This window comes from Microtus pennsylvanicus, chromosome 21 (genome assembly GCF_037038515.1).
Source record: "Microtus pennsylvanicus isolate mMicPen1 chromosome 21, mMicPen1.hap1, whole genome shotgun sequence".
NCBI lineage: Eukaryota > Metazoa > Chordata > Mammalia > Rodentia > Cricetidae > Microtus > Microtus pennsylvanicus.
In genome coordinates this window covers 17,216,481-17,231,989 of record NC_134599.1, presented here as the reverse complement: position 1 = coordinate 17,231,989, position 15,509 = coordinate 17,216,481, and the positions used below count along the sequence as shown (strand labels likewise).

General features: G+C 43.8%; 1 protein-coding gene across 1 annotated transcript in view; it reads left to right on the top strand.

Moving 5' to 3' along the window:
- Positions 1-1,890: 1,890 nt before the first annotated feature.
- The window catches only part of Asxl2 (ASXL transcriptional regulator 2), a 75,228-nt gene continuing 61,609 nt past the window's right edge, over positions 1,891-15,509 (top strand). Inside the window, exon 1 of the mRNA XM_075955250.1 lies at positions 1,891-2,302. Coding sequence (XP_075811365.1) covers positions 2,246-2,302 — 57 coding nt within the window. The 5' untranslated portion in view covers positions 1,891-2,245. The remainder of the gene's footprint in view (positions 2,303-15,509) is intronic.

The window sequence follows — 15,509 nt, the reverse complement described above, 5'->3', positions numbered from 1 at the left end:
CTGTGATCAGTATTCTCAAACTTACTAACATTCTTTTCTTTCTTGTTCGCCATTTTTTAAAGATTTGTTTGTTTATTTATTTATTTATAATGTATACAGTCTCCTGTCTGCATGTATACCTCCAGGCCAGAAAAGGGTGCCAGATCTCATTAGAGATGGTTGTGAGCCACTATGTGCATGCTTGGAATTGAACTCAGGACCTCTGGAAGAACAGGCAGTGCTCTTAACCACCGAGCCATTTCTCCACTCCTCTTGTTTGCCATTTTAAACTGAGAGATAAGGATGTGAGCCCAATGGTTGAGCACTTGGCTACATGTTGAAGTTCTGGATTCATTCTCTATCATAAATAAATAAAAATAAATTTAAAGTCGAGGTAAAGTTACCAAAGTTTTCTAAAAACAAAACAAAACAATAACAAAAAAAAAAACTACCTGTAGGCTGCGTGTGATGATGCACGCACCTCTTTAATTCCAACACGCAGGAGGCAGAGAGAGGCAGGTGATCTCTGTGAGTTCCAGGCCAGTCTTAGTCTACATTCAAAGATCCACTGCAGTCAGAGTTACAAAAGCCAAATAGGAATTTACATTTCTCACTGTGGGACCAAGGACAGCCTGACTGCACATGATGGAGCCCAGGTCATGTGTGGCCTACACATGGGGCCCAGGCCATACAGCTACCATGGCAGGCAGCACTGGGTTCCAGGAAAAGCCAGAAGCTGACACCACTGGTAGTCCAATCATTAGATAAGATCATCAGAAGTCCTTGGGTTTAGGATTTACCTATTCCCCTTCTGCCAAGACCCCTGGACAAATGTCAGTCAATCAGAGTCCTGAACCCTGGAAACCCCCAACCTCTGCTATGATAAAAACCCTACCTCAACTGCTCTTGGGACTCTGCTCTCAAACACTGCGTTGGACTTACGGAGAGTCCAAGCTTAAACTTGAATAAAGGCTCTTTACTTTTACATATGAGTGCGGACTTTGCAGTGTTTTCTGGGGGACTCAGTGATCTGGTCATAACAATCACATACACGCTTTTTGTTGGTTCTTTTTTGAGACAGGGTCTCATACAACCCCCGATGGCCTGGGAACTTGCCCCACAATAACAAAAAACAAAACCAAACCAAAATCAATCAACCATCCAGCTAAACAAAAAAAACACCTGGGGTAAAACGCCACGTTCTGGATTTTTCAAGAGGGTGTTACTGACACGAATAATGAACAGTTCTTGACGAGACACAGCTGAATCATTCAACAAATATCTAGCGGATTCCTGATACATACAGGCACAGTGCCATGGCTGAGTTTTCTGAGGTAAGACATATCTTTTATGAGACTAATCACATGGAATGCGGTTTGAGAGGCAAGGCTTGTGAGCTAAAATAACCTGGTTTTTTGGCTTCTCCACATCCTATACGCGAGTTTGGTAAATCAATTTAACCTATCTCATCTATTAAAGTGAGATTAGTAATAGACGAAGGCAGCTTGTTGTAAATCTTTAAAAAGAAGAGCTTTGTAAAAAGTAACTTAGGGCACGATGGTGCATGCCTGTAACTATCGGTAGCGGGGGCGCCTGTGCCACAATTAAATAAAACCTGAAGTTTCTTGCAATGGTACTCGGCAAGATCACTGGGGCGAGCGCCGGGCTCTTTAAGTCTGCAGAGCCGTCCCTCGCATACACGCGGTCCACAACCACTCAAACAGCCTTCCCAGGAAGGAGAGGCTTCCGTTTCCGCCGGCAGATCTTCGCGGTGGGTTGGCACCGCCAGAAACCGACCCACAGACTCTGGGAGGCGCGCCCCGACACGCGCATGCGCCCGAGGAGGGGCGGAGACCGGAAGTGCAGAGGCGGGGCAAAGCGCTCCAGACAGCCGGCTCTTGCGCTAAGGCCGGGGGCGCGCGCCAGTGCGCGCTCGTTCGCGCGGCTGGCTGCGTACAGTAGTGACGGCCGCGCGGGAGCGGTCACATGACCACAGCGGCTGCCTGTACAGTAAGAACCCAATATGGCAGCGGCGTTAGCAGTGGCAACAGCAGCAGGACCGGCCGCCCCGTAGACCTCCCCCCCTCCCCCCCGCCCCACTGCGCGCCTCCGCTGCCGCTCCTCGGCTGAGTTGCTTCTCCGGTCCGACTTTCCCTTTCTCCCACCTTTTCCCGGCACCGCGGGAAAAGCAGTGCAGGGCGCAGCAGGCAAGGGAAGGCAGCCGGAGCCGGGGCACGGAAGCCTCCGAGTCAGTTCAAGACCCGACATGAGGGAAAAGGGCCGTAGGAAGAAGGGCAGGACCTGGGCGGAGGCCGCCAAGACGGTGAGGAGGAGGGAACGGAGGGGGGAGTTCTTTTTCTCGCCGGCTGCTCGTCGCAGGGAAAGGGAGGTCACTTGGCCCCGCGACCGGGCAGAGGGGCACGAAAGCGCGCGCAGAGGGCGGCGGTTAGGGTCGCGTTGGCGAGCCCTAAGGATACCGAGGCGCCGGTCGCGCGGCTGCCGCTTCTCACGGGGGCTGCAACCGGACCTCTTGGTGTTTCAGTCGGGGGTTGCCAGTCGGGGGTCAGGTCGCTGTCGCCCCCACACTGCTAGCCCTTGTTTCGGCACCGTGTGTTGTGCTTGCCCAGTAACCGGTTCTTCTCCCTTGTGCGCCTTGGAGAGCCCCGATTGGATGCAGACAGGAGGAGGCTTGTGCGTGCATCCAGCCCCGGAAAGGAGAGGGGAGCGTTGGAGCTCGGTGGCGTTCCCCCCGCCGGAGCGGTCGTGCCATCAGACCCGGGGCCCCCTGCTTATCTGGCTCGGGGAGCCAACGGGAGGTCACGAGGCTTTTGTGTTTGCCGTCCGAGCTGAAAGTGCAAGAGGTGTTTAGAAACGAAGTAACAGGTGGGACTTGGAGAATTTTTTTTTTCTGTTTCCGTAGAGACCTACTCTGAATAAGGCAGCAATGCATGGTGGGACGTGTAGTTTACCCGGCCTTCACTTTTCTTAAGCTTAAATGAAGGTGGACAGACGAAACTGTAGTTGGGGACACCCCCCCCCCCCAATTTTGTTTTTACGGACTTTAGAAGTCATTTAAGAATGAACATTCGTGAGAAGTCTTGTTTTGGAAAAAAAAGTTTAAAACGTCTATTTATGAAGAAACGGAACTTGAAGGAGAAACTGAAAATTCCATCATTGAAGAGTGTAACAAAAATAGCAGGACATTAAATATTATATAGCATTTCAACCTCTTTTATAAATAGAGAGCATAGTGGGTTCTAATAAATGAGCCTTATAGATTTAAGGTGTATTTTCTCCTTTGTGTGTGTGTGTGTGTGTGTGTGTGTGTGTGTGTGTGTGTGTGTGTGTGTGTTAGGGGGTGGGGCATGTGCGAATGTCCACAGAGCACAGTCAGCTGAGAGGACAACTTGTAGGAGTTGGTGTAGGTTCTCAGGATCAAACGCAGGTCATATCAGGCTTGGTGGTCAGCACTTTTACTCACTGAGTAATCTCGCAGGTCTTGGTTTATTTATTAATTTATTTTCTGGTTTTCTGAGAAAGGGTTTCTCTGTATTTCTGACAGTCCTTGAACTCACCGTGACTGTAGACCACCGTTTGTTTCCTCTAGAAGACAGACCAGGCTGGCCTGGAACTCAGAGATTCCCCCGAGTCAGCCTCCCAGGTGCTGGGATTACAAGCTTGTACTACCACTTCCTGGCTCCTGATTTATATTTTTAAATGAGACTTTCAGAATTCAAAAGTAATGTTCATCATGGAGAAATTTAGAAAACTATCAAAAAGAAAATAAGAATTCAGTCAATTTATTTTTTTACTGCCTAGTCCTTTTTGTTTCCCCAAATCTGAAATCAGTTATTAATTCAGTCTGTATTTTGTTTTGTAAACCATGTGTATTTATTTTGCTGAATGTTTTTCCTATTTACTTATTTTTGGGATAGAACATAAATGATTGTTTCTTTCCTTTTCCTCATTAGTGCTGGATTTATAGGCACACACCACCATGCCCACTTTAATGGGATGCTGAGGATAGAACCCAGGGCATCATGTATACTAGGCAAATGCTCTAACAGTTGAGCTATACCCTCAGCCCACCTAGTATATATCTTTGTGACTATGTGGATGCTTTCCTCTAAAAGACAACTGTAGCAATGTTTTTTTTTTGGATGTGAGGAGTTTCTCCACAGAAGTTTTACTTTTTACTTCAAGGGGGCCTCATGACTGCTTCTTGTTAATAAAAGAGAAGGTGCTATTTTAGTTATAAGCCTGCAGATCCCAAAATTGATTATCTAAATTAATTTTACTTATTTATTAGGCTTTAGTTTTTTGAGACCAGGTTTCACTTTGTAACCCAGGCACGCTTTAACATTGGAAGTAGTAAGATTACATCTCAGCAGTCTCTGTGTCTTCTTACTTATTTTTTTGAGACAAACTCTCTTCTGAAGCCCAGCCTAATTAAGAGTCATTGTACAGTCCAGACATACCTTAAACTTGAGGTGATATCTTGCTTCAGCCTCCTCAGGGCTGGAATTATAGCCATATTAACTACCATGTTTGATTCAGTCTCTACAGTAACTTGTGAGTTATGATCTTTTTGGGTTAAATAGTTTAATGATTAGAGATTGTGACAGTTAGGAAGAAGAGTTTTGCATCTTTCTCATTTCTTGAAGTAATAAATTAGAACATTTGCTTATTTTGTGCCCCGGATACCTATTTGAAAATAGAAAATAGAAGCCGGGCGGTGGTGGCGCACGCCTTTAATCCCAGCACTTGGGAGGAGGGGCAGGCGGATGTCTGCGAGTTCGAGACCAGCCTGGTCTACAAGAGCTAGCTCCAAAACCACAGAGAAACCCTGTCTTGAAAAACAAAAACAAAAACAAAAAAAAAGAAAAAGAAAATAGTTTTGAAAAGATAGAAAATAGATGTGAAGATGGCTCAGTGTTTAAGAGCACTTGTGTAGGAAGACACCTTTACATATCGTCTCCTCATTAAAAAATTACTTTTCTGCTTTTTTGGGAGAGGGATATCTATGTATGTGTGTAGGTGTGCATGTGGAGGCCAGAGGATGAAATCACATGGTTTTCTCAGTTACTCTCTCCATAGTTACTGAGGCAAGGTCTCTCACTAAATGGAAACTTGCCAGTTGGTCTACATGTTTTTTTTCTTTTCTTTCTTTTTTTTTGGGGGGGGCAGGGTTTCTGTGTTGCTTTGGAGCCTGTCCTGGAAGTAGGTCTTGTAGACCAGGCTGGCCTCGAACTTACAGAGATCCGTCTGCCTCTGCCTTCCGAGTGCTGGGATTAAAGATGTGTGCCACCACCGCGCAGCAGTTGGTCTACATGTATAGCTGGCCAGCTTGCCCAGGGCTCCCCTATCTCTGCTTTCTAAGCACTAATATTATAAGATGGGGTCACCATGCATACCTGGTCTTAAAGTTTTTAAGATTGTATTTTATGTATATGTGTGTTTTGCATGTCTGTGCACCAAATGAATACCTGGGGTTAGAAGTCTGGTCTTGGGACTGCAGTTACAGATGGTTGTGAACTGCCTGCCATGTGGGTGTTGGGAACTGAACCTTGGTCTTCTGGAACAGCGCCTTTACCCACTGGATGATCTTCGTAGCCTGCACACCATGATTTCTGGGCCTTGTGCTTGTGCTGTAAGTGCTGTATGTCATTGAGCCATTTCCCATTCCTCTGTTCTGTTTTATATTTCTCTTGAAAGTCTACATACTCCTACCTTATTAAAGGCTAAAAATAAAAATATACTTTGAATATTTAAGGTAAAAATTTCTAGAGGGCCATGTTGGCAGGGTTATAATCCAGCATATTGGAGGCAGAGGCAGAAATAACTTGATATTTATTTATTTATTATGTATACAATATTCTGTCTGTGTGTATGCCTACAAGCCAGAGAAGCCATCAGACCCCATTACAGATGGTTGTGAGCCACCATGTGGTTGCTGGGAATTGAACTCAGGACCTTTGGAAGAATAGGCAGTGCTCTTAACCTCTGAGCTATCTCTCCAGCCCCAATAACTTGATATTTTGTTATCAAGGCCAGCATGGGTAGGTAGCCACCCTTGCCCCCCAAAAGAAAGTATTTTCTACAAAAAAAGTATTTTCTAGAAAAAAATAGTATTTTCTACAAAAGGAGCTACTTCTGTATCTCCTAGATTATGAAGAACTGAGAAAAACCTCAACTTTTCCTTTATATTTTTTTGGGGGCGGAGAATCTTTTCAAGACAGGGTTTCTCTGTGTAGCTTTGGAGCCTGTCCTGGAACTTGCTCTGTAGACCTGATGACTTGGAACTCACAGAGATCCGCCTGCCTCTGTCAACTTCCACGTGCTGGGGGATTAAAGGCATACACTGCCCCCACCATCACTTGGAGAAAAAAATCTCAGATTTGCAGAACTGCCTACTGCCTTTGTTTTTTTTTTCTTTTTTTCTTTTTTAATATTTATTTCTGTGCATTCGTGTTTTGCCTGCATGAGGATGTGGGGTACCCTGGAACTGGAGTTACAGATAGCTGTGAGCTGCCATGTGGGTGCTGGGAATTGAACCTGGCTCTTCTGGGAGAGAAACCGGCGGTGCTCTTAACCCCTGAGCCATCTCTCCAACTTTTTTTTGCTTTTTTTTCTTTTCCTTGGTTTTTTTTTTTTTTTTTTTTTTTTGAGACAGTTTCTCTCTGTAACAGGCTGTCTTGGAACTCTAGCTCTCTAGACCAGGTTGGCTTTGAACTCAGAGGTCCTCCTGCATCTGCTTCCTGAGTGCTAGGATTAAAGGCCTGTGCTGCTACCTCCGGGCCCCTCTTGCTTTGATTTTTTTTTTTTTTTGAGATGTTTTCTCTGTGTAGCCCTAGCCGTCGTTGAGTTTACTATGCAGACTAGACTGACTTCAAACTCAGATCCTCCTGCCTCTGCCTCTGAAGTGCTGGGTTTAAATACATGGGCCACTATTGCCCAGCTGCAAACTGCTTTTTCAACCACTGATTTTTATCTGCTTTTAAGAAGAAATTTTGTGGGGGCTGGAGAGATGGCTCAGTGCTTAAGAGCACTGGCTGCTCTTCCAGAGGTCCTGAGTTCAATTCCCAGCAACCATATGGTGGCTCACAGCCATCTAAAATGAGACTTGGCACGGGCACACATGGAAGGAATGTTGTACACATAATAAATAAATAAATTTAAAAAAAAAAGAAATTTTGTTATCAGTGAAATGACATTGTTTTTGTTTTCATTTTAATACAGGGTTTCATGTATCCCAGGTTGACCTCAAATTCCAAGTAACCTATAATTACCAAGTTCTGAGATTAATAGGTATGCAGTTCCCACAACTGGATTTTGCTTGTCTAGAACTAGGGTTTTGTAGCACATACCTAAAATTCTGTATTTGGGAAGCTCAGGTAGAAGGGTCTCAAAGTTTGAGGCCAGCCTGGATTACATACTGAGACCTTGTCTATTACCTTCTTTTTTTTCGAGACAGGGTTTCTCTGTGGTTTTGGAGCTTACCCTGGAACTAGCTCTTGTAGACCAAGCTGGCCTCAAACTCACAGAGATCCGCCTGCCTCTGCCTCCCGAGTGCTGGGATTAAAGACGTGTGCCACCACTGCCCGTCTATACCTTTTTAAAACAGAGACCCACATTGGAGCACCGGACAGAAATCTCAAGGTCCAAATCAGGAGCAGAAGGAGAGAGAGCACGAGCAAGGAACTCAGGACCGCGAGGGGTGCACCCACACACTGAGACAATGGGGATGTTCTATTGGGAACTCACCAAGGCCAGCTGGCCTGGGTATGAAAAAGCCTGGGATAAAACCGGACTCTCTGAACATAGCGGACAATGAGGACTACTGAGAACTCAAGAACAATGGCGATGGATTTCTGATCCTACTATACCTACTGGCTTTGTAGGAGCCTAGGCAGTTTGGATGCTCAACTTACTAGACCTGGATGGAGGTGGGGGTTCCTTGGACTTCCCACAGGGCAGGGAACCCTGATTGCTCTTCGGGCTGAGGAGGGAGGGGGACTTGATTGGGTGTGGGGGAGGGAAATGGGAGGCGGTGGCGGGGAAGAGACAGAAATCTTTAATAAATAAATAAATTAATTAAAAAATATATAAAAAGAAACCGCGTGGCAAGAGGTGAAAAATGTGACTTTAGAAATTGATCAGTGTGGATTGGAAAGATGGCTCAGTGCTGATTGCTCTTCCAGAGGACCTGGGTTCAATTCTCAGTACCCACATGTAGCTTATCTGTCTGTAACTCCAGTTCCAGGGGACCTGACACCCATGGCAAAATACCAATGCACATAAAAGATAAAAATTAAAAAAAATTGATCAACGCATAACCGGGTGGTGTTGGTTGGTGTACACCTTTAATCCCATAGCTCAGGAGGCAGAGGCAGGCAGAGTTCCACTTTCATATTCTTTCTATGTGGTATAGTTCATCATTCTATAAAGTTTCTGGTAGTATATATTTTCTTATTTTTGGTTCAGTGTGATTCATTGTTTCTCGTATTACTGAATGTACTAAATTTAAAAACTATTTTATTTACTTATTTATTTATTATGTTTACAACATTCTGCCTCCATATATGCCCGCACTCCAGAGGAGGGCACCAGATTTCAGTACAGATGGTTATGAGCCACCATGTGGTTGCTGGGAATTGAACTCAGGACCTCTGGAAGAGCAGCCAATGCTCTTAACCTCTGAGCCATCTCTCCAGCCCCTAAAAACTTTTTTAATTGATTTAAATAGTATTACATTCTTTAAATCAAATATAGAAGCCCCTGTGGTGCCTCATGTCTATAGCCCTAGTACTCCACTCAGCAGGATCAGAAATTCAAGGCTAGCTTCAGCTATGTGACGTTTGAGGACATCCTGGGCTACATGAAACTCCTTCAGAAATGAAACAAAAACCAATTCTATAAAATCTATATAAACTCATTATTTAAAAATAAAAACAGAAGTAAGTAATTAATTTCAGTTGAGTCTAGTCTATTGAAAAGTGTGCATACAAAATTAACAAAAATGCTTTGTTTGGAGCTGGAGGGATGGCTCAGTGTAAGAGCACTTGTTTCTCTTGCAGAGGGCCTCGCTAGCTAGGTTAAGTTCCCAGCATCCACATGGTGGTTCATAACCATCTGTAACTCCAGTTCTAGGATCCAATGCTTTCTGCTGACCCTTGGGCACCAAGCACACAGGAGGTACACATTATGCATATACATGCAGGTAAAACACTCATAAATATTTTTAAAAATGCTACTTTTATGCTTGACATTTTGCTAAGGTAGTACAAGTGCCCTGTGCCAAAGGACCTACTTTGTTGTTTTGTTTTTTCAAGGCGGTTTCCCTGTAGATCTGACTGACTGTCCTGGAATGTGCTCTGTGTGCCAGGCACGGGCCACCAATACCTGGCTAAGATTCATCTGTCTGTCTATTCATCCATCTAATCTAATAGAGACTGGGTCTCTACATAACACTGGCTGTCCTGGAACTTGCTCTGCAGACCAGACCGGCTTTGAACATGAACTCAGGGATCTTCCTGCCTCTGCTTTCCAAGTGCTGGGGATCAAAGGCATGTGCTAGCGCTCCTGGCTTAAGATATACTTCTTTTTTTAATTTATTTTTATTTTTTATACAAGACAGGGTTTCTCTGTGTAACAGCCCTGGCTGTCCTGGAACTCGCTTTGTAGACCAGGCTGGCCTCAAACTCACTGAGATTGTCCTGCCTCTGCCTTCCAAGTGCTGGGATTAAAGGCATGCACCACCACCACCTGGCAAGACATACTTCTTAAAACCAGGCCCTACCTTGCAGGGGTGGTGGTGGCACATGCCTTTAATCCCAGCACTTGGGAGGCAGAGGCCAGCCTGGCTACACAGAGAAACTCTGCAACCAGACCCTACCTTTTCAACATTCCTGCTGTCTTACAATAAAGCTATCAGATTACAGATCCATCAATGAATTTACCCTTTGAAGTCACGCCTTCATGATCCATTTCACTAACCTGAACCTCCCCGCACCTGAACACTGACTCATTAGGAACCAAGACAAGACTTGAATCATTTGGGAAGATACTTTATGTCAGAATTATAATCGTGTCTGTGTTGTCATGTGCTAAAAATATTCCATGGCTATTGAGTACCTAAAATGGCTACTGTGATTAAGAACTATATTTAATATTTAATTAAATTTTTTTTGTTTTGTTTTATTTTTCAAGACAGGGTTTCTCTGTCTTGAATCTGTCCTGGAACTTGAAGCTCTGTAGACCAGGCTGGCCTTGAACTCAGAGATCTACCTGTTTCTGCCCCCCCAAGTGCTGGGATTAAAGGTGTGAGCCCCCACTGCCCAGTTTATTTAATCTTAATTACTATTAATAATTAGGCTGGGTGGTGGTGGCCATTTAATCCCAGCACTCAAGGAGGTAGAGGCAGGCAGATGTCTGTGAGTTCAAGGCCAGCCTGGTCTACAAGAGTTTAGGTCCAGGATAGGCTCCAAAGCTACAGAGTAACTCTGTCTTGAAAAACCAAATCAAACCAAACCAAACAAAAATCCACCAGTATGTGACTAATGGGTATTACTGGATAGTACAGAGTTAAAGTAATTTTTCCTGTTTATTGACTAATATTATATTCTACCCCCTACCTTCAATACTGGGGATTGAATTTAGAGCCTTGTGTTTGCTAGTCAGGTGCTACATCCATGTCCATGTGCATCCATAATGTGGTGCCCCTGACCCTCATTTTAAGTTCTGAGACAGTTGCCCAGACTGGACTTGAACATACTGTGTAGCCCAGGCTGGTCCTGCATCAGTCTCCTGAGTAACCGGGATTGCAGATGTACTCCAGCATGTCTGACTAATTGTAATTTTTGCCACTAAACTTGGCTGTTCATATCTTTTTTTCTTTTTCTCCATCTTATTTCCTTATCTTTAAAATTTTAGTTTTTATTTATATGTATGTGCTTGTCTCTCTGTGTGTCTGCCATGTGTGTGCAGGTACCTGCAGAGTCGAGAAGAGGGTGTTTTGATGTGGGTTTCCCCTCTGTGTGCTGTGAATGTGTCTAAAGTGAAGCTGGAGTTAGAGCAGAGAGCTGCCTGGATTGGGTGCTGGGACCCAACTTGGGTCCTGGAAGAACAAAATATTATTTTTTTTTTTAAAAAAAATATTTATTTATTTATTACGTATACAATATTCTGTCTGTGTGTATGTCTGCAGGCCAGAATAGGGCACCAGACCTCATTCCAGATGGTTGTGAGCCACCATGTGGTTGCTGGGGATTGAACTCAGGACCTTTGGAAGAGCAGGCAATGCTCTTAACCACTGAGCCATCTCTCCAGCCCCCAAACAAAATATTTTTAAACACTGAGTTCTCTCCCCAGTCCCTATTTCCTGGTCTTTCTTTTTAAAGACACGTACTTCTCCACTGTTGGGATTTCCTTCCTTCATGTCAGTTTTTGAGCCTTTTATATATAAAGGTAATTTGTTATATTACAGATTTACAGAGCTGTTTCCCTATTTTGCCTTTTGAACAGATTCATGGAGATTTTTCTTTTGTGTCCTATTTTTCTTTTGCTTTTTTTTAAGACAAGGTTTCTCTGTAACTGCCTAGACTTCCTGGAACTTGCTTTGTAGACTAGGCTGGCCTTGAACTCACAGAGATCTACCTGCTTCTGAGCCTTCCACCTGCCTCTGCCTTCCAAGTGTTTGGATTAAAGGCACGTGCAGCAAGCCGGGCGGTGGTGGCGCAGGCCTTTAATCCCAGCACTCGGGAGGCAGAGGCAGGCGGATCTCTGTGAGTTCGAGGCCAGCCTGGTCTACAAGAGCTAGTTCCAGGACAGGCTCCAAAGCCACAGAGAAACCCTGTCTCGAAAAACAAACAAACAAACAAAAAAGGCACGTGCAGCTACCACCCGGCCTGTACAAATATTTTTAATTTGTGTTTGGTGTGTGTACAAAGTGAAGGTCAGAGGACAGCTGACCTTTATTTGGGGTGTGTACGCAGAAGACAACTTTTTTTTAAAATTATTTATTTATTATGTATACAATAGTCTGTCTGTGTGTATGTCTGCAGTCCAGAAGAGGGCACCAGACCTCATTACAGATGGTTGTGAGCCACCATGTGGTTGCCGGGAATTGAACTCAGGACCTTTGGAAGAGCAGGCAATGCTCTTAACCACTGAGCCATCTCTCCAGCCCCCAAGAAGACAACTTTTTTGAGTTGGTTCTCTCCTTCTGTGGTTTCCATGGGTTTTGTATGGAGAAAGATAAATATGCCGTGGTGAAGGGAAAGCACTTCAGTCCATTGAGGCTGGACTCCCCTGCAGCTAGCTGTGAAAGGCTGAGTTCATTCTTAAAGTATCTCTGAGCTTTTACCAACACTCACTGCCAGACACACACACACACACACCAAAGAATAACCTTGAACTTCTGATCCTTCCACCTCTGCCTTCTAAGTGTTGGAGTAGATCACAAGAAGACTTGTTCTTTTATTATTTATTGTTCAGATTCTGATAGTGTATCTTTTTTGCCTTGAAAACTTTTGGCTGTTCTTTTAGAGTAGTGTTTGCTAGCAACATACTCTTAGTTCCTTTTTGTGGGAGAGACCCTTGATACCACTTCCAGGTTTGGTGATTCTGTAAGAAGACACGTGGGACTCAGCTTTTAGTCATACTAATAGTTGTCGTTTATTATGGCAAACGATTCAGTTCAAAACTGGGGATGGTAGAAACAGACTGTGGTACATGGGCCTATGATCGCAGTACTTGGGGGATATGGAGGGAGGCAGGATTTGGATTGAGATTCTTTTAAAGGAGGGAAAAAAAGACAAATGCACACAAGCATGAGCACCTGTGTTTGGGTCCTTGGCATCCACATAAAAAGGCAGGAATGGTAGTGTATGCTTGTAATCCTAGACTTGGGAAGGAAAACAGGCAGATCCCTAAAATTCACTGGACAACAAGTGAGCCAGACCTAAGTGAGAGAACGTCTCAAAAAGGAAGAGGGAGGGCCACTAAGGGAAGTAAATATACTTGAGGTTGACCTTTGGTTTCCACCCACAGGTACACATACATAAATGTGTATTTACACAGAAAACTCAAATTGAAGTGAGTAGAGTAAAATGTGGAGGAAGGTTTCTAGTGTTTTCTCCAGAAATGAATTAAGACTAGGAGTAAACGTTGTCTACCATGAAACAGAACCAAGGAGCTTTTATTGAACAGCAGCACATATCATGGTTCCCAATTTCTAGAAGGAAAGCAGATGTTCAGTAATCCCATGTTTTGTACAGAGCATTGCTCTCCAAATCCAAGTTTCCATATACCAGCCAATGGTCATTTTGGAAGCAGGACAAAATAAGGATAATAGTTATTTCCTTGCTCTGTTCTTTTCCTTTTCTGCAATATTATATATAAGAATAACTTTATTTTTTAATTTTTTTAAGATTATTTTTCTGTGTAGTTCTTGCTGTCTTGGAAATCGCTCTTAGACCATGCTGGCCTTGAGAGATCTGCCTTCCTATGCCACCTAAATGCTAGAATTAATGGTATGATCACCACTGCCCAGGAAGGAATAACTTTATTTTTAAAAGTTTTAAGCATGTATGTTTATGTGTGCATGTGTGCACTCCCTCGCGTGATGCATGTGCCTGTGCCTGCAGAGGTCAGAGTTCTTGTATCCCCTTGGAGTTGGAGATACACGTAAGTAGTTGTGAGCTACCTGATGTGGTGGGAAATGCTCTAGGGTCCTCCAGAAGAGTGTTTTGTGTTAGTATTCAGGCCTGTGGACTGACCTGACCTTGGTAAAAGTCCTCAGCTGTGCCACCAAGCACCACCTGTGCATATTCACTATCTTCCCTTTTAAAAGGGCTCTGCCCACTCCCACCCCTCCCTCTTTTTCTCTACATGCCTTTATCTCTCTGCCTCTCCCTCTTTTTTGCTTTAATTTTTTATTTTTGAGACCGGGTTTCTGTGTAGCTTTGGAGCCTGTCCTAGAACTAGCTTTTGTAGACCAGGCTGGCCTCCAACTCATAGAGATCCACCTGCCTCTTGCTTCCCGAATGCTGGACTCTCTCCCTCTTTTCTCTCTTTTCTGTCCCCAGAGGCCTGTCTCTCCCCCCATTCACTTTTGCCCAATAAACCCCTCCACCTGAGCTTTCTCCCTCCTTTCCTCCATCCTTCCCTCCCTTCCTCTCTCCCTTTCTTGATGCAGGGTTTCTGTGTAATTCTGGCAGCTCTGCAGACCAAGCTGCCCTGGAACTCCTAGAGATCAGTCTGCCTCTGCCTTCTGAGTGCTGGGATTAAAGGTGTGCACCACCACCACCGCTAGTTCTGTTTTCATTTTGAAGTGCCTACGTTCCTTTCTTTCTCCTTCTGCCATTCCTTCCTCCCTCCCACCAGGATGGTTTTCCTGTGTAAAGTTCAGTTTCTGACTTCTCATAGTGTTTTATGAAATTCATAGTGGGAAAGCAGCGTCTCGATTCATTTTGTTCCTTAGTTGCAAACATCAGGTAGTATAAGTTTGAATGATGAAGCAGTTGTTAAAACTGTATCTGACTTTCATGTTGGGATCAAAATTTGGAATGGCTAAGATTTCCTTTTGTCTTGGTTTGGAAAGTTATTTCTGTCATTGGCAAAAGTAATTCATTGATTCCAATTCCCTGTTTATTTTGATGTTCTAGGAAGACTTAAGATGGTTGTGAGCCACCATGTGAGTCTTGGGAGTTGAACTCCAGACCTTTGGAGATCAGGCAGTGTCCTCAACTCCTGAGGCATCTCTCCAACCCTATACTGTTGTTTTTAACCTTTCTTTCCCCCATGTTTAATCATTGTCATAAGAGTAGTTTGTAAATTGTATTTTTGTAGTTTGAACAGTTCCAGTAGAATTTGTGTGTGTGTGTGTGTGTGTGTGTGTGTGTGTGTGTGTGTGTGTGTGTGTGTGAGAGAGAGAGAGAGAGAGAGAGAGAGAGAGAGAGAGAGAGAGAGAGAGACAAGACACTGCCCTCCTGTGGTTAGAATAAGGTAGCTGTGTTTTGGAAAACTACTAGCCTACACAGCTTGTGATAAGAGAATATAATATAGTATGCCTCCTTTGGGATCCTTCCCACCTTCATAAGCTTTCCTCACTTTTCCTTAATAAATCTACACTTGCTGAAGTTAAAAATAAAGAATGTAATTGTTTAGTCTTTTTACTCCGAAATATTTTGATTTTTCTTCTTAGGTTTTTCTAGTGTATGTATATATATTTCTCATTTTCATATTTTATTAGGGGAATTAAGATAATTAATTATAAGCTAGGCAGTGGTGGTGCACATCTTTAATCTCAGCATTCAGAAGGCAGAGGCAGGATTTCTGTGAGTTTGAGTCTAGCCTGGTCTACAAAATGAGTTCTAGAAGAGCCAGGACTGTTACACATAGAAATCCTGTCTTAAACCTTCCTCCCAAGAAAAATAATTAATTGTAAACAAAAATTGTTATGAAAAGGAGAAACTGTCCTTTTTTGTTTTTAGTATTTATTTGTGAGGTTATGTGCACATAGCTCAGAA